General features: G+C 52.9%; 6 protein-coding genes across 6 annotated transcripts; 2 read left to right on the forward strand and 4 right to left on the reverse strand.

Moving 5' to 3' along the window:
- Window positions 1–373: 373 nt before the first annotated feature.
- On the reverse strand, window positions 374–4,038 carry PG994_010831 (uncharacterized protein; the record flags this gene model as incomplete). The annotated part of the gene is made up of 6 exons (XM_066862240.1): window positions 374–399; window positions 449–1,545; window positions 1,632–2,253; window positions 2,325–3,285; window positions 3,356–3,757; window positions 3,841–4,038. 6 exons carry the CDS (start codon window positions 4,036–4,038, stop codon window positions 374–376), a joined length of 3,306 nt encoding a protein of 1,101 aa, XP_066711350.1.
- Window positions 4,039–5,115: 1,077 nt separating this feature from the next.
- On the reverse strand, window positions 5,116–8,282 carry PG994_010832 (AMP deaminase; the record flags this gene model as incomplete). Its single annotated transcript, XM_066862241.1, has 2 exons — window positions 5,116–5,575; window positions 5,629–8,282. The coding sequence occupies 2 exons, from the start codon at window positions 8,280–8,282 to the stop codon at window positions 5,116–5,118; spliced, it is 3,114 nt and encodes a 1,037-aa protein (XP_066711351.1).
- Window positions 8,283–9,268: 986 nt separating this feature from the next.
- Window positions 9,269–10,796, reverse strand: PG994_010833 (upd-c transporter; the record flags this gene model as incomplete). The annotated part of the gene is made up of 5 exons (XM_066862242.1): window positions 9,269–9,682; window positions 9,947–10,290; window positions 10,343–10,359; window positions 10,437–10,462; window positions 10,536–10,796. The coding sequence occupies 5 exons, from the start codon at window positions 10,794–10,796 to the stop codon at window positions 9,269–9,271; spliced, it is 1,062 nt and encodes a 353-aa protein (XP_066711352.1).
- Window positions 10,797–12,614: 1,818 nt separating this feature from the next.
- PG994_010834 (uncharacterized protein) lies at window positions 12,615–14,304 on the reverse strand (the record flags this gene model as incomplete). Its single annotated transcript, XM_066862243.1, has 5 exons — window positions 12,615–13,105; window positions 13,204–13,930; window positions 13,983–14,080; window positions 14,154–14,194; window positions 14,264–14,304. The coding sequence occupies 5 exons, from the start codon at window positions 14,302–14,304 to the stop codon at window positions 12,615–12,617; spliced, it is 1,398 nt and encodes a 465-aa protein (XP_066711353.1).
- A 2,058-nt stretch (window positions 14,305–16,362) lies between these two features.
- Window positions 16,363–17,349, forward strand: PG994_010835 (uncharacterized protein; the record flags this gene model as incomplete). The annotated part of the gene is made up of 1 exon (XM_066862244.1): window positions 16,363–17,349. One exon carries the CDS (start codon window positions 16,363–16,365, stop codon window positions 17,347–17,349), a length of 987 nt encoding a protein of 328 aa, XP_066711354.1.
- Window positions 17,350–18,657: 1,308 nt separating this feature from the next.
- PG994_010836 (Dynamin central region) lies at window positions 18,658–21,097 on the forward strand (the record flags this gene model as incomplete). The annotated part of the gene is made up of 2 exons (XM_066862245.1): window positions 18,658–20,730; window positions 20,786–21,097. The coding sequence occupies 2 exons, from the start codon at window positions 18,658–18,660 to the stop codon at window positions 21,095–21,097; spliced, it is 2,385 nt and encodes a 794-aa protein (XP_066711355.1).
- Window positions 21,098–21,485: the final 388 nt, after the last annotated feature.

Here is a 21,485-nt window from a genome sequence, read left to right on the forward strand (position 1 = left end):
CAGTGCAAGGCTTGGCTGGCAGCACTTTCTATCATGTGTTTCCAAGTTCTTCGTGGCACTTTCTGTGCATAACATGACGGCATCATAGACAGGTAGTCGAAGTATAAGAGTATTACCATATTCATCTTTTGTATGGAGAAACGTACTTACAATGGGTTGGTTCTATTATGTTTATAGTGTTCTGAAGGTGTCCAATTAATGCTACCTCACCTCAATGGCACTTTCCGCTGAAGTCTTCCCCCCTATGTATCGCTTCCCATGCCGCCCCTGATCCGCTCTCCTTATCTCACAATCGTCTCGCACCAAATAAAACTATATACCGCTTTTTCTCCGTAGCAACAAGCAGCGTAGAAAGGAAGTTTCCCCTGGTCACTTAGAAACCGAAGGGGTTTTGGGGAGCTGGACAACGTTAGATGATAAGCGCCTGAGTGAAGACCGTTTGACTTACTAGCTTGTGCAAGGTTTGCACGCCGTCCCGTTGCTTGGGGGGTAATCTTGTCTGCGACCCCAAAGCGGACTGGCGGCGCTGGCCCCGTCTGCTGGGGCACCAGAGGCGCAGCGGGAGGGGGTTGAGACTGAGGCGGGTTGTTATTTGTGTTGGGGTTGAAGCCAGAGTTGAAGCCAGGATTGAAACCTGTTGGCTGCTGCTGCAGTGGAGGCATGCCCGTCCTTTGCGGCTCAAGAGCAGGAGGCAGGAACGAGTTGACGCCGGTGCTTTGCGGGAATTGCTGCCCAGGGTTGAATCCACCCTGGAATCCGGTAGGCTGAGACTGAACAGGCCCGAATTGTGAGGCCCGAGGGTCTGCAAATGGGCTCTGCATCTGCGACGCACCAGTCATCTGCGGCTGCATGAATTGGTTCTGCCCGAAGCCAGTCTGCTGCGGTTGTATACCGGCACCTGGATTGTAACCCATCATTCCAGGACCTGTCGGTTGGGGCTGGAAGCCTCCCATGTATTGCGGTTGCATCCGCTGCTGGCTTAGGTCGTTCAAACTTTGTCCAGGAGGTGCCAAGCCTGTCATCTGTGGCTGCAACGGCGGCGGCGCGAATTGACTAGGTTGCGCAGACTGTGGTGCGGAGAGTGGCCGCGAAGGTGGCGGGGGCATCAGCCCTGGCTGACCCTGCGTCATCTGGGGTGCTATCGGCCTTTGACGGCTAGCCAAACCAAGATTCAGAGGCTGGGCAGCGACAGATTGGCCTGTAGGCATGCTCTGGAGCCCGGTTTGTTGTTGTGCGAGTCCAGCAAAGAACGCCGGGCTAGCCCCAGGGGCTTGGGTTGTGGCCGGTTGCTGTTGAGGCGCGGGTTGCGGTGGGGGCTGAACAACTTGGGGCGATGCCGTTGGCTGAGCTTTAACTGGCTCTAAAGGCTGCGAAAGCAAGGAAAGGTCCAGCATCCCTTGTGTAGGTGGTGCTGGTTTGGGTGCCTTCGGCTCTGGTGCAGGCGCTGCCTTGGGTTGTGGCTCAGGTTGTTTCGAAGGCTTCACGTCCCAAGCATCGTCATCGAACCCACCGCTGCTCTTCTCACCTTCCTTGGGTTTACCGGCACTGGGGGAAGGCGTGGAGGATCCTTCAGCACCGGATTCCTTTTGCTGAGAAAAGGCCTTCGGATCAATAGTATCGTTGGTCTGGACGGCTGGCGCGGGCCGGCCTTTTCGGTGTTGTTTCGAAGCGTCCCGCCGGGGCCTGAGAAGAGCCCACCCTCGCCTTCTTCATCTCCAGCAAAGCTGACGCCCTTTTTCTTGCCCTCTCGTCCGAATCTCTTGTCCAGGTGACGCATCACTTTGATGATATCACCTTCTCTGAGTCCAAGGCTACGGAGCACCGTGGCGTCGACATCAGGCAGTACACTTTCATCCATGGAGTCTTTGTTGAACGCCTGCGCATACCGCTCGCAAAGCCCGACTGAGACCTCACAGGCAAGGAAAAATTGAAACCAGTCGTAGTCAGTACCGTTACTGATAGATGCGCCGACGACTTTGTTTTTGCCTGACGACGACGACGATTCCTTAGGTGGCCTTGTGGATTGCGCGCGCTTGACTTCGGATAGGGGCTTATCCTCATCCAACGAAATGCCCGTGATTAGCTCCACGTATTCGAGATCTTTGACTGACATCTTATTAACAGGCACCGCAATCTTGACGCCGTTCATCTTGTGCAGGTTGATCTTCCCATCCTTGAGGCCGAGGAACTGGGCCTCGACGCTGAAGGACTTGGTTCGGTCGGTCCACACCCGTATCTTGTTCGGGTCGGGTTCTGAGTGCGAATGATGATTAGCAACTCTGCTCGTCTTGTGGTTAAGGGGTGCCAAGCATGACCGAACTTACTCGACTTGGAAGATCCAGAGCGGCCACTGCCTTCGGCTCGGCCGTTCTCTCGTTTGCTTCGCTGCTGGCCATATTGGTTACTACTGTCTGCGGCTGACAAGCTACTGTGTCTCTCAGGCAAACGCATGCCAGGTCCTACCTCTGCTACTTTTTGATCCCTCTTCATGGCCTCCTTGGTCAGCCGCTCTTCCTCGAGACGGTTTTGTGCGACTGTTGATCTGCCTGCGTCCAGGCCTACCGGTGTGACGGGCGATAGCACGGTCTCCTTGACTTCGATATAACTGCTGGGAACGACACCTTCCTTCCCGTTCTTCACTCGTCGCACTTGCCACCATTCTTCGCTCTTAAGATCGTCAATGATGGTAACCTCGTCTCCCACAGCGACTGTCACCTCGTCATCGCCCTGTGCCATGAAGTCATAGAGAATCACTCCTCGTTTCTGACTGTTCTTGCTAGTGCCGGCCAAGATGACCTCACGAAGTCCCTCGGCCCTGACGGCTCCGGATAACTCGCCCAGAGCACTCACGATTTCGGCCGCGGTATCCTTAGCGCCAGCATGGAAATCGATGCTTCTGCTGGGGCGAACCAGCTCCAAGAACACGTGCTTGCCCTCGCGAGAGTAGTGAGTCATTTTATCAGCAGTCCACTCATTAGTCGGGCCATCGTGGGCGCGCTCGGGCGCGATCAGGATGACACCCGTCTTGAGATTAACACCAAGGGTGGTTGGCATCTTCTTCTTCTTACCCATGACTGAAACCATCTCGTTGATGTTGTACATATGGAACCCTCCAGGCGCGATGCGGCCTGTAGTACCTGCCGGGACCTCATCATTTCGCTCGCGCCGACTCATTGTTCGCTGCGGCGGTGGCGATTGGAGCTCAGGGGAGTAGGTCGATTGCGAACGGGGTCGGCTCGGCAGGGCCGGGCTTGGTTCCTCCTCCGATTCTTCCGAGAGATATTGCTGGCGGGGCGGGGGGGACAGAAATGGGAGGTGGAGTGGGCGCACGAGTTGAACTTCTGCCATGCATAACGCCAGCCAGTGCAGCTTGTGGGTTGGCTGCTCCCCGACTCGTGTCCGAGGCAACGGATGGCTGCCGGGTAGGAAGAGCAGGGCTCTGGAGTTCTTCCGGCTCGGCCGGAGCAGCCGAGCGGGTAGGAAGTGCTGGTGGAGGTATGGGCACCGAAGCGGCCGGCGGTTCTGGCTCTGCCTCGGGTTCTGGTTCGGCAGCTCTCGTTGTCTCGCCCTCTATAGCATCGCCCATCTCAATATAGTTGGCGGGGACGAAGCCAAAATCGCCATTAAGCCCTACCAGAATCCAGTCGGGATCTGACGCGTCGTAGACCAACAATTGCGCATCTTCGGGGAAGGACAGCTCTTCGTCGGTTTGTCTGGTGTATTCGTACAGTGCACGAGCTTGGGCAACAGCCGGGGCCTACGGATGAGTCCAAGCTGTCAGTCCATTACTGGTAGCCGAGTGACGACAACGGCAGAGTAGGAAATTGGGGTGATGCATACTTCCTCGACGTAGTTGTTGGGTACCAAGCCCTCGGGCTCGTCATCTTCGTCGGCGCTTGCTCTCTTTTTTGCCTTCCACCAGTCATCCTCCTGGCTTTTTTCTAGAATATAAAGAACATCGCCTTCGGTGATGGCCAGCTCTCCTTCTCCCTGGGGCGCATAGTCATAAACGGCCTTGTAAACACCGAGGAACCCCATGGCGGCGATGTTGGGTATCGATGCAGTCGCAAAGAAAGTAGGTCGGTCGGGTTGCTAGCAGTTGGTAAATACGGGGGGTGGTTTAATTGGTGTGTCGGTGCCTAGTAGGTATGAGCTTCTCGAATGACGCGTTATCACTGTCGTCGGACCATCACGTTCGGTTCGGCGCAAGCGGCAGTCTCCTTGGACCGGTATACTGCAACGGGAACTGCAGGTGTGTATGTAAAGTATGTCTGGTAAAGTAGTTGGCAATACCGAAGGTCGGGTTGAGTGCTTGTCTGTCCCTGCACGACCGGTAGGGGGGGGGGTAGTACCCAAGCAAAGTGTTTGACTGGTTGGTGGGTAACGAGAGGACAGTATTGAGGGGACTGTTGGAAGGCAGCCCCAGGTAAAATGAAACCTTGCCGAGAAGAAGAAACGATAATGCCTATAATAGTGATTCTAGTAGTCAATCAATCACAAACAACTCTCACCAAGCAGTGAACCCTTGGTGCTTGGATCCTTGAGGGGGAAGAGTGGTAGCCGGTGGACTGGAACCGATGAGGTAAGGGAGAAGTGGGCCACTTTCAAGTCGGACTCTCATAGTGCGTAGACGCAGCTGCGCACCGTACTGGACTTATTTGCTTCACAACATTAGTGCTTATGTTCTCGGAAAGGGGCAGCTCGCATCAATCATTTCAACTTATGATACCTAGGATAGACATGGTCTTGAGCCATCAACACAGGCTTGCATTTGCTATAATCATCCCAAGTACAGAACAAGTACAGACTTTGGATACTTTTGGGTTTGTAGATAGGAGACTTGGCTGGTTATCCATTGATACCGTCTCCTGGCTAAGTACTTAGATAAGTACCTACCTACAGTACGAATGAATATGCATACACTCGAGTTGACCAAAGATGGACGTAGGTTAACTAGGTAGGTAGGTAGCTATTGAATGCGTCTGATGGTCGAATACTTGATATTTCTCGTCAGCTTCTCGTCAGCTTCTCGCCAAGCTACCTTCCCAAACTGACTGTCCATTCTTGTCCGCCCGAGATTCTCCCTCATCTACTGTGGTTTGGTTACCAGCCTGCTTACGATGCTTCTTCATCCGGGACGCTCCTCTTAGGGGCGCTGCGAATGGAAGCAATGCCGTCATCAGAACCATTGACAGAGCTTTGTCGCCTACTAGCGCGCCTCGAAGCTCGTGCCATCATTCCAGGCAGATATCGGGGTTCGTGGCCAGAGAGGTGCATCTCCCTCTCCGTCGGCCACTGCCCATCGCGCGGGGCTGTTGCTGTCAACGGCGACCCTGATACTGCGATCTGGGGAGCAGTATTGTTTGCATCAGCTGGTGCGCGACCGAAGCGAGGCTCCTGGGTGGACACTCCGATGGACCCACGAGTCTTGGTATCGTGGAGGGTGGTGTTGCTGGCTAAAGTGGTCTTGAGCGACGATGGTGGCGAATTGGTCATGGGCTTCAGGGCCGCTAGGTTTTCTGACGTAGAGCCTGTTGCGGTATCCTGGGCCGCACTTGAGGTGTAGCTTGCAATCCTTTCAAGAAGTCAGTAATGTCTTTCGGACAACAAGGCTTGATGTATACTCACAGGCGATGTTCCTCCACCCAAGTGTGGTACCTGAATTCCTCCCGGCGGTCAGGTACATTGGTCTTGGCCATTTGATTCCCTTCCTTGCCTGGTGTGTTGAACTTCGGCCCGAGCCACTGCTGCTTGATCGAGTGCTCATACCCGCTTTGTTTGACAGAGTTCTTCGCCAGCTCGCACATGTCTACTGGGCTGAGCTTGTAGATCTGCGCAGCGACTGCGTACTCCTCGATGAGCGGCTCTTTCGTGAAGGCAAACTGCAGGGGGTCATCCGTGGAAAGCGACACGTTCAGACCCCGTTTGAAGTATTGATGGAACGGGTTTCTCTCATACGCGAGGAACAGAGCATTGTTACTGAGAGGGGACATAGCTATGCCGATCTGTTCCAAGTAGAAGATATACTGGAGAAGCGGCACCTTTCTCAGCAACAGCCCATGGCTAATGCTGTGGCAGCACAAGAGGGCGATGGCAAGGTGTTCACTATCGCCTGCTTCTCCGCAATGTGGACGCAGTAGCAACGTGTTGAATCCACGCTGCCGGCGCCAAAAGTTCAGTGAAGTCATGTTGGCGAACAGGTAGTAGATCCAGTAGCTGTAGGGCGGGTTTTGTTTCGAGTCCCACTCCTTGGGGACAGGGAACTTCTTGTACAGTCGGCGTTCGACCTTGCTCTCATCGTCAACGCTGTCGAACCCGATGACACGCTGGAGGAAGATGTGTAGCTTAGGATGGCTCTCAGGGTCTTTGGTTACTTCAAACAGGGGGAGGAATACGTTCTTGACAACCTGCTCAAAGCTCCCCATCAGACCGGTTGCTTTATACACGTCGTACAGCCGTGGAATCTGAATAAGCCAGCGGACGTTGTGGGAGATGAGCTTGTTATCTACCACCCAGGCAGCAAGGTTGTCCCACTCGTCCATCGACTTGCCATAGATGGATATGCGCCACTCCACCATTTGATATTTGCTCGACTCGAGATCAGCGATTACTTCCTTGGTGATCTCTGCGAGATATCGGCCTTGAATGTGATTGTCTGTCTTCAAAAAGATAGTCCTCAGGCGGGACTCCCCAATGGGGTTATACTTCAAGTTGAACTTGTCGAACCTGTGGAAGGAATCGGTATGGGCGTGCATGTCCAGGGTATCAATACTCAGGTCGTATGCTGTGAGCTTAATACTTTCAAAAACCTCGGCAAGGGTGAGGACCTTGCCATCTCTGATCAGGACCTGCTCATTGGGACACTTCTTCATTTTACTCTTGATGAATCGCAAGAGATGCTTTTGGTTCATGCAGGCAGAGTGGTGAACATGGGTGTCAACCTTTCTCACATTGTAGAAGTCGCGATGCGGTACTTTCTTGCTGTCTGCAGTCTCCTGATATTCGTTCAGAAGCGTGTAGAGATTAAATTTGCCTTCGAGGTATTGCAAGCGCCGGAAGGCAAAACTCTTACTGGGTCCATCGGACGATATGGCCAAGATATTCTCCAGGTCCATGTAGTAGTCTTTGATGGTTGGAACGCCGACGACGGGCGTGTTGGCATTCTCTGCCTCGGCGTTTTCGAAAACCTGGTACACCCCGTTGCCGTCAAGCCTAAACGCGAAATCGCTGGGTGGTGGCAGAGGCAGCAGGTCTTCCACCTCGAAGTCTTCGCCAACATCGTGCCCAGGCTTGCGCTTCTTAGATGCGCGCTTCGACCTGGCGTCCGAAGCGGCCGCTGCAGCTTCATCAAGGGCCGTTTGGGTGTCAGGTTGGGGAGGGAGCACCGTGCTATTGCTGAGACTGTTTACCGTTGTAGGGGCAACGGTATGAGGACCGACCCAAGCTGGCTCCGGGGGCGGAGGATAGATGTCCCAGTTGGGGTCATCCTTGGGATTGTCGCCATCACGCTGCACCGAGAGACGGATGTACTTGTGGCGGATGTCTAGAATCTTCTGGATATTCTGAAAGATGGTGCTCAACTCGGCGGCAATGTGTGGGTCGTTGTCCGCGAAGCCAGTGCCCAGCCCCATCGGCACCTGACCATCTGGTAAGGACATGTCCGGTAGGAGTTGGTTTTCGCTTCCGCCAGCACCCACGTCCTCTGTGCCCAGTATGTTTGGGGTTTGGCCAGGATTACCCCCGAGGGATGGTCGAGTGGCTGTTCGCGGCGCGGGTTCTTGACCCAGACCAGAACAGAGAGGTGAGGGGCCGACGTAGGGTAGCTTATAGCTGGAGGATGTAGTGGCGGAAGGTGGGAGCGAGCTCGAGGGAGGAGTTTGGCCCTCGACTCCACCATGGGAACCGAAAGTCTCCAGCGTTCTCGGACCTTTCCCGGCAGCGACCACAGGACTCTGGGGGGTGGTGTGAGACTGTACCACTTCCCCGCCATCTGTCCTCTGGTACTCCTGCTGATGTCTCTGGTAGAACAACTTAGCATCTGTCTGGCTCATCTGTCGCTCGTCCACAGGGTCGTAAAATGCCGTTCTCTTGGGGCGGTCGCGATAGAGCATGCCCTCGGCGGAAGGCTCGTCCGATGGTGTAGGGGCCATATGTTGATGCGTATCACCACCACCTTCTGTTTCATTGTCGCTTTCGACTGCATACGCATACCGCTCATCCTCGTCGGTGTCGTCATCCTCCTGGAGGAAGGCAGACGATGGGGCCTCGAGGGGCGTCTCCATTTCAGGAAGATCGTTTACTACATGACATACACAGCCTGGTCAGTCCCGGGTAGCAGCTCGTACCTGTGCAGGTGTTGGGGATTCGCTCAGACATGGCATAGCCATAGCATGTGTACGGCAAGTCTATGGTATGGCGGGGTAAATTGCGACTCGAAAGAGAGACACAAGTGCACTTACAAGGCATTGTTTGGCGAGGCAATGATGCAACCGCGGTGCGACGGGAGCTCGAGAGCGTTGAATGTTGGAATCAACCGAGTTGAATGATCGGATGGTAGGTAGAGGTACTTGCATCAAAGGAAAGCCAGATCGATCAAGTGCTATTCCAGTATCGTCCTTCAACTAGGGATGACTGACTCTAGTCTCTATCCCTCGCTTCTGCGCTTTATTTTTTAGTCTGTAGCTTAAGTCTAAAGTTCTCTTTAGGTACACACCAAGAAAGAAACCCTTTTTCGGCCTGATCAATCGGAGAGCCGGCACCTACTATGTATGTACTAAATATGTTGTCCATCCTATGCAAGTTTAATCAAATACGACCCGACGACTTAAGCTCCCCCCCCTCCCCCCCCGCGGTCGTAAACTAGCGCTGGCTGTCAGGCACCCATTACGTCGGTTTTCTTCGCCAAGAGGACCGTGTAACAGTGGTGCTGTGCTGGTGGTGGCATGGATATATACGGTGTGACGGGTCTGGTCTGTATGGAGGGGCAGACACCTGAACCCGTCATCCGTCCCGTTTCCCGTCCCGAAAGCCAGGCAAGCGAAAGTTCAAAGCGCCAACCAATAGACCCGCGCCACTTTGACATGGGCTGAAAAAGGCAAACTGCTTAATACGACATCCGACATCTACAAGCCAAGTCACATCTGGATTGGGCAGTTCGCTCTCAGGACAAGTATATAGAAAGCCCCGTAATGTATTCGTGGTTTGACAGCTTCTACGTATGTATAACTTTGTTTTGCAAACCGTGGAACACATCTCCCTGGACGAGGCCTCAGCCCTCTTTCGTACTGGGCACCGCGGTTGACTTGGGCCTGGCCGAAGGAGCCTTCTTCTTGCCATCCAACGAATACAGTGCACCGGCAGAGAACACTACCACAGCCCCTAACAGGGTTCCAGGCGCAAGCCTATTGCCGAAAAGCCAAATGCTCAGCAGTAGACTGACAAGTTTCCTGATGTTAAGAACAATCGTGACGGTGAGTGCTGAGGAAGCTGCCGCAAGAAGGTTGACTCCGCGAATGCAGGCGTACTGAGTCAGGACATTCAGTGCCAGGTAGACCACCTGACTAGGTATCTGGATACTCTTAATGTTGGCACGCATGGCCTCCGAGAGGTTGGAAACAGCAGACAGCTGTTCTGCGTAACCAGGCAATGTCAAGGGGCGCTGTTGGCGAGCCGCAGAAATTGTCTATACAGTGATGGCATAAAGGGCAGGAAGAGTGGCAGCGACAGTAGATGCGAGTAGAAGAGGTTCTCCTTCCAATGCGGGCCGTATTTTTTGTACGTCTCTTCAGTGTATAGCCCCATGATGGCCGACATGACCTGTGCGACGAACAGAATGACAAGCCCGGTACTGAAACTGGGCGCGGAGCTGTGGGAATCCCCTGACGCCGTGTCCTTCTCACAAACTTAGCAACGTCATTGAAGGAGGAAAATGCCACCTATCACTTACCTTGGTCTGCGAATCCGACCAAGCGGCCATGATGACGCCGACAGTCAACAGGAGCACCGCTACAATCTGAATGCGAGAATATTTCTTGCCCCACAAACTCCCAGCTATCATGGTTGTAATGCTGCCGCCGGAGCGTAGGATAATGTGAACTGGTACAGATATGTCGTAGCTGAAGGCATGGTTGTTGAGCACGTTGATGCTGAAGAACAAAACGATGTTGATGAGCCAGCGGCGTATAGGCACTCGGTTCGGCGTGAGGAAAAACGGCGGGCGCGTCGAGTCGAATTGCGATACGTAACCGGTCACAGCAACGAAGAGAAATTGGACAAACGTCAGAAGCGTCCCTTCAAGCATGTTAGTATCTCAAAATCGACCCGAACTTGGACATTCTCGTACCGCTAGCTGGTTCGATCCTGATAGTTGGAAACGTTAGCTGTGAGCTGGCTATAGAAGCTTGCACGCTGGCGCCGAGAGACAGGACGATACTCACTTGATGATTGCTTCCAAAGCGAACACCTGTATGGAACCGTATTAGCACACCACACGCGTTCATTGCCCAGCAATCGCGACAAGGCATTCAACTCCTTACATTTGAGCAGCAGCCCCCGAAAATCAGGCCCAGCATAACCCCGATGGCCAGCCATTGCGGAATGGTTTCGATGAAGATGCGGCCTGCGAGAGCCATGATTTTGGAGCGAGTCGGACGCTGGTCGTGTATGCCGTACCGCTCGGCCTGCTCGAGGGACGGCCCGGCGTTGATGACCTTGGGAGTTAGAGGAGCGCCATTGCTCTGCGCAGCATGCGAGTCTCGCAGGGTTTGGCGCTTCCGAGCAGTCGATCGGGGCGTCATGTGGATGTAGTGGAGGGAGGTTGAGTGACGGGAGGAATGTCAGTTCAGTCCAGTCAGCAGATTCCTGTCGGGATAACTTGACACGTGGGATGTAAACCCCACAAGCCTGGACAGCGCGGGCACCGCGACAAGGACGTTTGAGCAACACTCAACACAAGAAAGAATACGCCCGCTCGCTCGTAGGGGTAACTTAGCCAATGAGGAAAAAGGGAGCCGCAATTCGTGTGGTCTATACTTGGGCGCATTCCAGAAGAAGAGATTGTAACCTGTAACAGAAGGGGGAGACGGGTGGTCAGGGCAAAGAACAATTTAGTTTTCCTTGATCATTTGCTCTAGCACATGTTTTGTTCGTTCAAGGCTCGGATGTTACCCTTCCATAAACCAAACCACCACGCCTAACCCCATTTTGGGACTGCCTGCCAGCTCGTCCGTATTCATTATGCCTATGTGTAGGTAGAGGAGGAGGTATGCAGCAAGCACGTACATTGATGTATCAATGTAAGGTAAGTGGTAGGTTAGGGGAAGGCAGGTGCACAATTAGTTCAATACTTGTAGCAACAGGGATTATATTGATGCCACTCTCTTCCACCTTGCCTCCCCCTGACTTGATATGTACTTCTAGGTAGGGGAAGCACCGGGTTACGTCCAGGCATGTATTGGATTTGTAGAATGCGATGCATGTCAAAACGGCTCGATTTGCCGATACCAAGGCCATCTTTGGCGTTGTCCACTAATGGAATGGTCTTTCGCGTCCTGACACGGATCTTGGGCGATAGGCGCGCATGGGCATGGACAAGGACCCCTGGAGATGTGCTATGGTCCAGCGATCGGCCCGCCGCTACAGGGCTGCCTAGGGGCTACCTTACCTAATGTGTCAGCGCTGCCAAAAATACATGTATCCCACACCTTGGGTCGACTTACCACCACTTCTTTCAAGCCCTCCTACCCCTACTGCCTAACCTTACCTCTGTACTGCATACTTACCCAATTGTATGTCCGTCCTTACTACCTATGTATTATGCATAAGGTGTAGTTTGTGTTGCAACCTTGCTTTTGGTACTACAGTCTTATGGGCGTATCACCCAAGGGCCAGAGCTCGATTAATCAAGCTCCCTCTCAACTTCCTTCCGGGCCTCGCAACGGAGACGCAGACATCACACAGTCGCACTTGATATACACAGCACTTGATAAAGTCGTAGTTTGTCTTGCATGCTTGTCTGTAATGTCTATGATGTGGTATGCATTTCTTGTCACCAACTCAACGGCGCCTGGTGCTTGTTGCGACCAGTCCGATACCTGCCCCTGCCGGAGGCTCACACCAATGCAGATGCATCACCCCCTGAACACCGTAGGCTGAATTGTAAAGCCAACCTGTCATATGCATCTCCAGTAAGATACCATGCATTGGGCTCATAAGCGTCCTTGCTCGGTAACCAGACACCCACTGATGCAAATGACACCCTCGGAGTAGCCATCTGTTGATCAAGGCACCAGCATGGCCCGTACAGCACCAAATTCAAAGACCCATGGATCTCTGTGAGGAAGACACAGAGATGTCTCTGGGCGACCAACAAGGCACAACAATGTTGAGCTGCTCTCGCTGAAGCCAAGAGAACCCACACCGGCAGGAACAAAGCCTATCTTATGTGGGATGGGTCTATCCCGCGCCATTGGGATTTCTAGAGCGCCGAGAAAACGAAAAGCTGGTGGACGCTGTAAGCATAACGAAACTGTGGGATCGCCTCATACGGAGTGAAACAGCGGGACTTACGTTGTTGGTTGCAGCGATTGCTATGCTGTCTTCGAATGGGTGCCAGCTCATGTGCAGGATCTTCTTGTTGAAATCGATCTGGTCGGCGTCCGTCTTCTTCCGCATGCGCTGACCCTGAGCACCCGCCGGGCTGCCAGCGCGAGACCCGTTCTTCTTGCCGCCGTTCGCTGTCGGGCTAGTGGATGAGTTGATAGGGTGGCCACGCCGACCTTCTTCGCCTTGAAAGCTGACTTATCTGCCTGTAAGACAACTTCTGTTTCCTTCTCAGGATCGGAGGGATAGATCATGAAGTTATTGTTGTAGCTGCCCGTCATGACATTCTTGGCGTCTCCCGAGAAAACCACCTCGAACTTGTCGAATATACTGTCGTTCTCGTACGTATCACACAAACGTGGACGAAGGTGCTCGTGGATGGGAATGGTCTTGACCGGCTGGCGCTCCATGTTAACGTCCCATATCTTGACCGTCAGATAGTCTCGCGAGAGTATGTATCGCCCATCATGTGAGAAGCGAACATCTGAGATGGACGAAATGATCTCTGAGAAGAAAGATCGCGACGAGGGGTCTTCCTCTTGCTCGAAACTGCACTACTGTCAAAAACACTTCACACAAAGACCACGGGGCCGGTTGACGTACGTTTAGCGTGCTGGTCACAGAGAGCGCTTTCACGCATATCGGCGAGTTTGATAGTGCCTTTCGAGCTTGCATACATGAACCAATTGCAACTGGTGGGGTGGAACTCGGCTGCAGTGATGACCTCAGTCAGCTCTTCCATGTTCGCCGGTTTGATGTCCACGATGTTGAAGCTCTGGTCCTGTATATTGAGATTCCAAAGATTGATGCGAAGATCATCACTGCTTATGAACGTCTCTCCGTCGCTGTTGACAGAGATGCTGTTGATGTGGTACGCATGGGCATTTGCGTAGGTGCGCCGAGGTACAGCGGCCACGACAGTATCGTGATGGGTCAGGCGCGGAAGCTTCAAATCCTCGGCATTCTTGAAATGAGTGAGGCCTGGGCTGGCACGCGGAGCTCCGCCTCCCGCACCCAGAGCATTGCCGGGTGTAAGGTCGTGTGATAGATTATTCTCAGCTACGACCTTCAGTGACTTCTCGAAGACCTTCCATAACTTAATCGTCTTGTCATTTGTTGACAGTAGGTAGTGTGAGGCGTTCTGGCGGCGACACCATTTGATCTTGTTGATCTTCTCTTCGATCTCTAGCGACTTCAAGTAGTCGAACTCGGGCTCGTGCGACTGGAATTCAGTATGGAACTTGTATTCGCACGTTTTTTTTCTGCAGGCCGTTAGAGTCGGAACAAGGTCACGATAAGAGATGGGAGCCCCAGCGCCGGTGCGGGGTGTCTTGTGCCTGGCGGAACGACGATGGCTTCTGGCATTGTAGGTAGGAACTGACCGTTTCATTCCTCTCGAATAGCACTACCCGTCCGCCTTTGTCTCCTGTTGCCAGATAGTTGCCTGTGTGGTCGAACTCCACAGTCGAGATAATATCGGCTACGTTGCGCCGTCAGCATGCGGGCCCAAAAGCTTTAGATGGGCTAGGATGGGAGGAGGAAGAGCAACGTACCTTCTGTGATGTCTTCCACATCTCCCTTGTCTCCGAAACACCTAGGATAGGAGGAGCAGTCAGTTTAGCCAGCTCCGAGGCAGCGTTGGGTGCGACGAGAAGGGACATACTGGGTGAACTTCCAAGTCGGCCCCTGTTCATCAAGAGCCATCTTTGCTGCACTCCTGCTGGGCGTGGTATACGGGGATTCGAAATGTGGCAAGCTGGAGAATGTCTTTGGTGGTGCGGGAGGGCAAGGCTTCTCCAGGAGGTAGCGGGGTGGGTTTTGGGGGCGGGCGGCGGTGGTGGGCAAGGGCGCAAACGAAGCGTCAGCGGGCAGCAGAGATGGGATATGTGATGAAGAAAAAGTCTGACGATTACTAGGTAAGGGTAAGTCGCAGGGCTGGAATGGTGACAGTGATTGTGACGATGTTTCTTGGGTTGGGATTGGACATGTACAAGGACGACGTTACGACCTAGGCGGGCAAGAGTGAATGAAGAGCCTAAGGTTAAGGTGTAGCAGCAACAGTGACCGTGCCATCAATGGATGGCTTTGATTACCTGAGAGGGCGGGAGCAGAGCACGCCAGACAGTTGAGACTGGAGTCTGGTCTGGGTGGTAGGGATTGATCCCAGCCCAGCTCATTGAGCCCAGTCCAGCCTTGTACCTAAGTACCACCAACCTTACCTCAATACTTGCGGCAGCACTTGAGCAGAGCAGAGCACCTTTGCGTGCACCACTCACTTACTGCCACCACCACCACAATGTTCAAGATAATGCTTGTTCAAATCCATTCAATCTGTCCCGCCCCACTATGCTATTTCCAACTTGACAGGGCTCTCAATCGTCATCAACAAAGTTGCAAAATCCACGATGTTGAGATTGACAATTTCAATAATACGACCTACCTAAACACTCATGGCGGAATCTCGAGACTTGACCTCTCAGTTGCAACTCCCAAAGAGTCTTATTATTTATTACCTAAGGCAAGCAACCCTATGCATTCTGCCCCGCGAGTCGGCGCATTCTATTACTGTTTTATGCATGTACACCAACTAACACACTTCAGTGGTTCGAGACCTAGGTTAGAGTGTTCCAACACAATATGCATCTAGTTTAACAGATGGTGCAATACCAATCCCATCGAGTTTTAGAGTGGACGTGCTTCTGGGCAAAAGGCTTGATTTTGTGACAATTAATTAGTTTATTATCCAGACGTTATGTTACTTCCTTGTGCTTACATAGATATACCTCCCAAGAGTCTAACCTCAGAGGGGAGCAACTACAGGCCTTCATGCCTGGTCCGTGTTGGACTCGATATGTAATGACATAATGCCGCATCGCACCTATCGCGCAGAGCTTATTTAGGTGCTCCCTCTGCCTTCCGAGCCGACGACGTCTTCCTCGTCCTATTCTACAACGACCTGACTGGTCCAGGTGGCATCCGAGGCTGAACACTGCTGGCTCCAGTCAAAGCGCCTGCTGACCGTTAGGTAGCCAGGTCTTTGTTGATGCATCCAGCCAATCTTGGTCGCCGGTCCGGATCCGGATCTCGTTGTTCTCTCTCACCAAGAGAAGAGGGTGGGCACGTGACGTGACGTGGCACGCATACCTATGTACAAGGAATCAGTCTTAACTCGAGCACAAGGTCGGCTTCTCTACTTACCGATGTACGCTGTTTACTGTTAGTGCAATGCTATTGTTCTACCGTACACTGTACTGCTATTAGCGGAGAGCGGGACAAGAAACATTTCAACAAGGATGGCTCGATGTTCAACCAAATGGGCCTCGACTCATTAGATAACATCACTATAAATATAGATCGTCGGGGTGAAGCGAAATATTCAACTACTAAACATCAACATATTCGTATACTGTTGTTATCGTTCTGCACTCGAGAGCACCCACATGGAGATCGTAGCATCCTTGAACCTAGCCCGAGGTTATGATATGCCTGTCATGTGATTATATAAGCAAAGAGACATTACCGAGTAGGTTCGTCTCCAAAATGAACGAACACTCGTGTCGGCAATGCTTTTCTACAACTAAAGACATAAGTTGCATAGCTTTGCGATCTAGTAAGGCTTGGGCCATTGTGGTGTCACTCTATACCTAGAGTTCCTGGTCGCATGCCCTCATCTTCCAATCCTCTATAAGTGCAACGACACTGCCCCGTCCCCAGTAGTAACTATCCTCACGTCAAGATTCCTGACCGCGGTTTTCCCTCACCATGAACCCTGGAGAGGCTAGATCTGCAAAGGGCTATGGAGATATGGGTTCCAACTCAAAAGGGAAAGGCAAGGCAACTGAAGCAACTTCTCATCCAGAGGAGAAAAGCTATGAGAGTGACGGGCCATCCTCAGATAACTCGATCACGACACGAATACTCGATTCTGCTGTTGCTTTAACAAGAGATGTGGTTCGGAATCTGCCCGGCCCAAGTGATCTGAACAGCATAGCTCCCGCAAGCAAGGCCGGACGCTCAAGCCAGAGCATCATCCCTCCAGATGTTGCAGCATCGGGGATGGGGCCACCAGCAGTCCATACGAAACTCGGTGCGTCGTTCAAATCGGCCCATGTGGAAGAGCATGTTGCGTCGCAAGAAGCTGCCTTTTCTGCGTTCTTAGATGGGGAAAACACGCAACTATCGACATTTCCTCCGACTCAGCACCAAAGCAGTATAGAATATAGCTTAAGCAACAACCTTGCTCTCCTCAAAACACCCTCCATGGCGGAACATGCCCAGAGAGATGGCATGGACGTAGTAAAGCTCTTGGACAGTACCGACTACAACTCGGTTGCCGGACTGGATGAAACCGATGTTGCTTTGTCTCCGGATGAAGCAGCAGCATTGAGACGAGCTCTGTTCCCGGACGAAGACTCCAAGAACCCAAGGCAACATGACATCGACTGGAACATTCTGAATTTCTTCCCCAACTTCGTCACTGACAGCAGTCCTCGGTGGGGCTATAGTGAGCTACGTAACCACATGGGGGTCACAGACCCCATTGAGGCCAGAGATCTTTGGATCGATCAATGGCAGCACGTCTTATCAGATTATACGGATGAGGTATGGGGTGATCTTGGTTCACTAGTAGACGAGGCCCGGCAGGAGGTGGAGGAGGCATCAGCACGGGAACCCGATGCAGCCGGTCCTCCAGAGATGCCGGCATTGCGCAGGCTTCGGCAAGTTCTAAGCCATATCCGGGGGGGCTGATGGTAATGCATGCGGCGCGATACGCGGGCACCGGCGGTATGGAGAGATTCGTACCTGTATCCCTCGTCTATTTTAAGCGCTCTACGAAAGGGATGACCGGGTTCAATTCGAATGAAAGGCAACCGGCTGGCTGCATTGGGTAATGCGCAGCCTCGAGCGTGTAATCGGCGACTGGGCTTGTCGTATTTTCGAAGATATTCTTGGAGGGTGTGGTTGCTAACTTCGCTGAATAGATACTTACATGTAGCGATCAAAACATTCAAATACTTATGGCTGGCTATATTGCCTGTACGGAGTAGTGCCTGGAAGATATACCAGACGGACAAACCATGGTCGTGCGATACTCACTCGCCTTTTGCTATGCCCGCCCGTCAGGCTCTTTCTTGGCCGTGGCTTGTGGCTATGGACGCCGTTTCCTAATCAACCCACCGGAACTGTCCTCTATCATCGATCGAGATGGTTCAACTCGTCCCATCCGGGATGCTGACCAAATAGACCAGAGGACGATGCGGCTGAGATGAATTGCAGGTGAGAGTCGGGCACGCATGAGCGAGCCGGTCGAACAATTCCAATGCTTGCGGGGGTAGGGGGGAGCTAATGGGGGTGTGGATACCAACTACCAATCGAATACCTGCATCCACCCAGGTCAATGGCTATGTACCTTTCCACGTAATAACCACCTAGTATACTTCCAGTATGGCAAGATATGTAGGTACAGCTAGCTGGCAAGGTAGAGAGCTAAGAGAGGTAGGCCAGCCTGCCATCCTGCAGTAAACCCGACCACAGGCGCATAAACTGGGCAATTTTTCGACATGGGCTCGGATCAATGCTGTGTTGTCGATTTTCCTCCAGAAGGTTTTGACCTCCTCCCCTTCCAACCTGGCTAAGGACCTATCCCACCACATTTTGACCGCATTGCCTTGTTTCTCCTTTTTTGCTTCTTCGCCTGCCGGCTTCCTCGACTTTTCTCTTCCTCTTATCGCTGAAGGTCTTGTGTGGTGGTGGAACAACCAGGCCGATCCTCTTGCGGCAACTCTAACGGGTGACTACGGGAACTGCACCTATCGGCAAAAATATTGGCAAGGCCCCCCGTCTACGTAGCAGTGACCTGAGCTGCATGCAATATTCAAACCCTCCATCAACATCGACTACGTGACGGCCCGTTCGCTTCTGTTGCGCCGCACTCGACTGCCAACAGATTCCGATCTACCTATCGAGAACGAGAATCTTGTCGTTCCTCTCGCCCAGCAGCCTCATAACCTGCACCACCACAGCACAGCAGCCAAAGCTGCGTCATCGTCCCAAAACATGGCTTCACTAGGAGACGACCTGCTGAGGGTTGTGAACCAGCTTCAAGACTTGGTCTTCAACACAATTGGTTCCGATAGTCTCGATCTGCCCCAAATTGTCGTTGTCGGGTCCCAGTCCGCTGGAAAATCCTCCGTCTTGGAAAATATCGTCGGTCGTGATTTCTTGCCCAGAGGAAGTGGGATCGTCACACGCCGACCACTTATTCTCCAGCTCATCAACGTCGACGAGGATGAATCCGAGCCCGACGCAAATGCCGCTTACCGAAACGCATCCGCAGCTAGGCGATCCGAGTGGGCAGAGTTCCACCATATCCCGGGCCGGAGGTTCACAGACTTTGGTGATGTCAAACGCGAAATCGAAAGCGAAACCTCACGAGTGGCTGGCAACAACAAGGGAATCAACAGGCAGCCCATCAACCTCAAGGTTTATTCTCCCTTTGTCTTGAATTTGACCTTGGTCGATTTGCCGGGCTTGACCAAAGTCCCTATTGGGGACCAACCTGCAGACATAGAGAAGCAGACCAGAACTCTTATCTCGGAGTTTATTGCCAAGCCCAACAGTATCATTCTGGCGGTGTCTCCAGCAAATGTAGATATTGTCAACTCGGAAGCGCTGAAGCTTGCGCGGCACGTTGATCCCCTTGGCCGCAGGACTGTCGGAGTGTTGACCAAGGTGGACTTGATGGACCATGGCACCAACGCCCTGGACATCCTGTCGGGCCGGGTCTACCCCTTGAAGCTTGGGTTCATCGGTGTCGTCAACCGATCGCAACACGACATTCAGGGCAACAAGCCCATGGAAGAGGCCCTCAAAGCAGAGAACGAGTTCTTCCGCCATCATCCCGCCTACCGGAACATCGCCACTCGATGTGGCACCCATTTCCTTGCCAAGACTTTGAATCAGACTTTGATGACCCATATTCGGGAACGTCTCCCAGATATCAAGGCGCGACTCAACACATTGATGGGACAAACCCAACAAGAACTAGCGAGCTATGGCGACATGCACTTTAGTGGCAAGGAGCATCGTGGCTCGATGATTCTTCAACTCATGACCAAATTCGCCTCGGGCTTCATCTCCTCTATCGACGGTACCTCTACTGAGATCTCCACTAAGGAGTTGTCTGGCGGTGCTCGAATTTACTACATATTTAACTCGGTATTTGGAAGCGCGCTGGAAACCATCGATCCTACCTCAAACCTTTCCGCCTTGGACATCCGGACCGCCATCCGCAACTCGACTGGGCCTAGGCCTAGTCTGTTTGTTCCAGAAATGGCATTTGATCTTCTTGTCAAGCCCCAAATCAAGCTCTTGGAGATCCCGTCCCAGCGATGTGTTGAGCTCGTATATGAGGAGCTGATCAAAATTTGCCACACTTGCGGTTCCACTGAGCTATCGCGTTACCCAAGACTACAAGCTAAGCTGATCGAGGTTGTGTCAGATTTGCTCAGGGAAAGACTGGGCCCGGCCTCCTCATACGTGGAGTCCCTGATATCTATCCAACGCGCCTATATCAATACCAACCACCCGAACTTCCTGGGCGCTGCTGCTGCGATGAGCCATGTTGTAAGCAACAAGCAAGACAAGGAAAGGAAAAGACTAATTCAGGAGGAGCGTGAGAGACGGGAGCGTTGGCGGCAAAAGGAGCTAGGCGAGGCCAACGGTGCCGAGACGCCTGATGATAATGAGGACGCAGCCACTGAAAAGGGTGAAGCTGGCGCTGTTAGGAAGCAGATCACCAAGGGATCCCGCAGCATGTCACCTGCTGTTCGTGAAAACGGCACCGGAACCCTGACGGTGAACGGCAGATCCTCATCGCCATCTAGGCCTGGCCCTGGTGGTGCACGGGACACCTTCCTGACTTACTTCTTTGGCAAAGACGGTGCCCAGTCGCCCGGCGGTGCCGGGGCGCCCTCTTCCCTGCCGCGACACGTTAGTCAATCCGTCGAACCTAGCTTCAGCCAAAGTATTCGAAGTCGTGAGGAGAAGCACCGGCCTGCTCTATCTTCATCCCTGATCCGGGAACCCGAAACCCCTATGACTGGTGAATTCAATGCCGTAACCCCCTTTGTAAGTTGAAAGAAAACATTGGATTGCTAGTTCGATTTGCTAATGCTTTTTGCAGAGCGAAAATACCGAGCCTGCCTTGACGGATCGTGAAGCTATGGAGACGGAGCTCATTCGGGCACTGATCTCGTCTTACTTCAACATTGTACGCGAGTCTATTGCCGACCAGGTACCCAAGGCAGTCATGCACCTCCTCGTCAACCACAGCAAGGATGTGGTGCAAAACCGACTCGTCAGTGAGCTCTACAAGGAGTCTCTCTTCGAGGAACTCCTGTACGAGGACGACGCCGTCAAAAAGGAGCGCGAAAAGTGTGAAAAGCTGCTCCAGACCTACCGCGAAGCCGCCAAAATTATTGGCGAGGTGCTATAATTCTAGGGAAAAGAAAGAGGAGGACTGTACAATCCTGTGTATTGCTGCTGCTTCTTCCTCTTGTATTCGTGTAAAAGAAAAAAAGCCGTCGATAAATCTCCCACCGCGAGCCACTCAATCAGGGGGACGGAATATGGGAAACACAAAGGCAAAAAGAACCCATGCCTCTGAGATGTAGGCTCGCACCTCTCAAACTCGTTGAACTTCTGTTTGTTGTCTTTCTGTTTCCCCTTGCGAATGTACAACTAGATATAGGGAGGAACTCACCTGTCTCTGTGTCGATACGGAAGCGTGTGTACGTATGTGTGTGAGGGTGGGGAGGATAGACGTTGAGCGGAGTCTGTAGAGCGTATCTGTACATAGCCAGCGAGGGGGGGGGTGGGGGGCA

The sequence above is a fragment of the Apiospora phragmitis genome (genome assembly GCF_038363925.1).
Source record: "Apiospora phragmitis strain CBS 135458 chromosome Unknown utg000010l:1.0-9815664.0:1.0-9183399.0, whole genome shotgun sequence".
Lineage (NCBI taxonomy): Eukaryota > Fungi > Ascomycota > Sordariomycetes > Amphisphaeriales > Apiosporaceae > Apiospora > Apiospora phragmitis.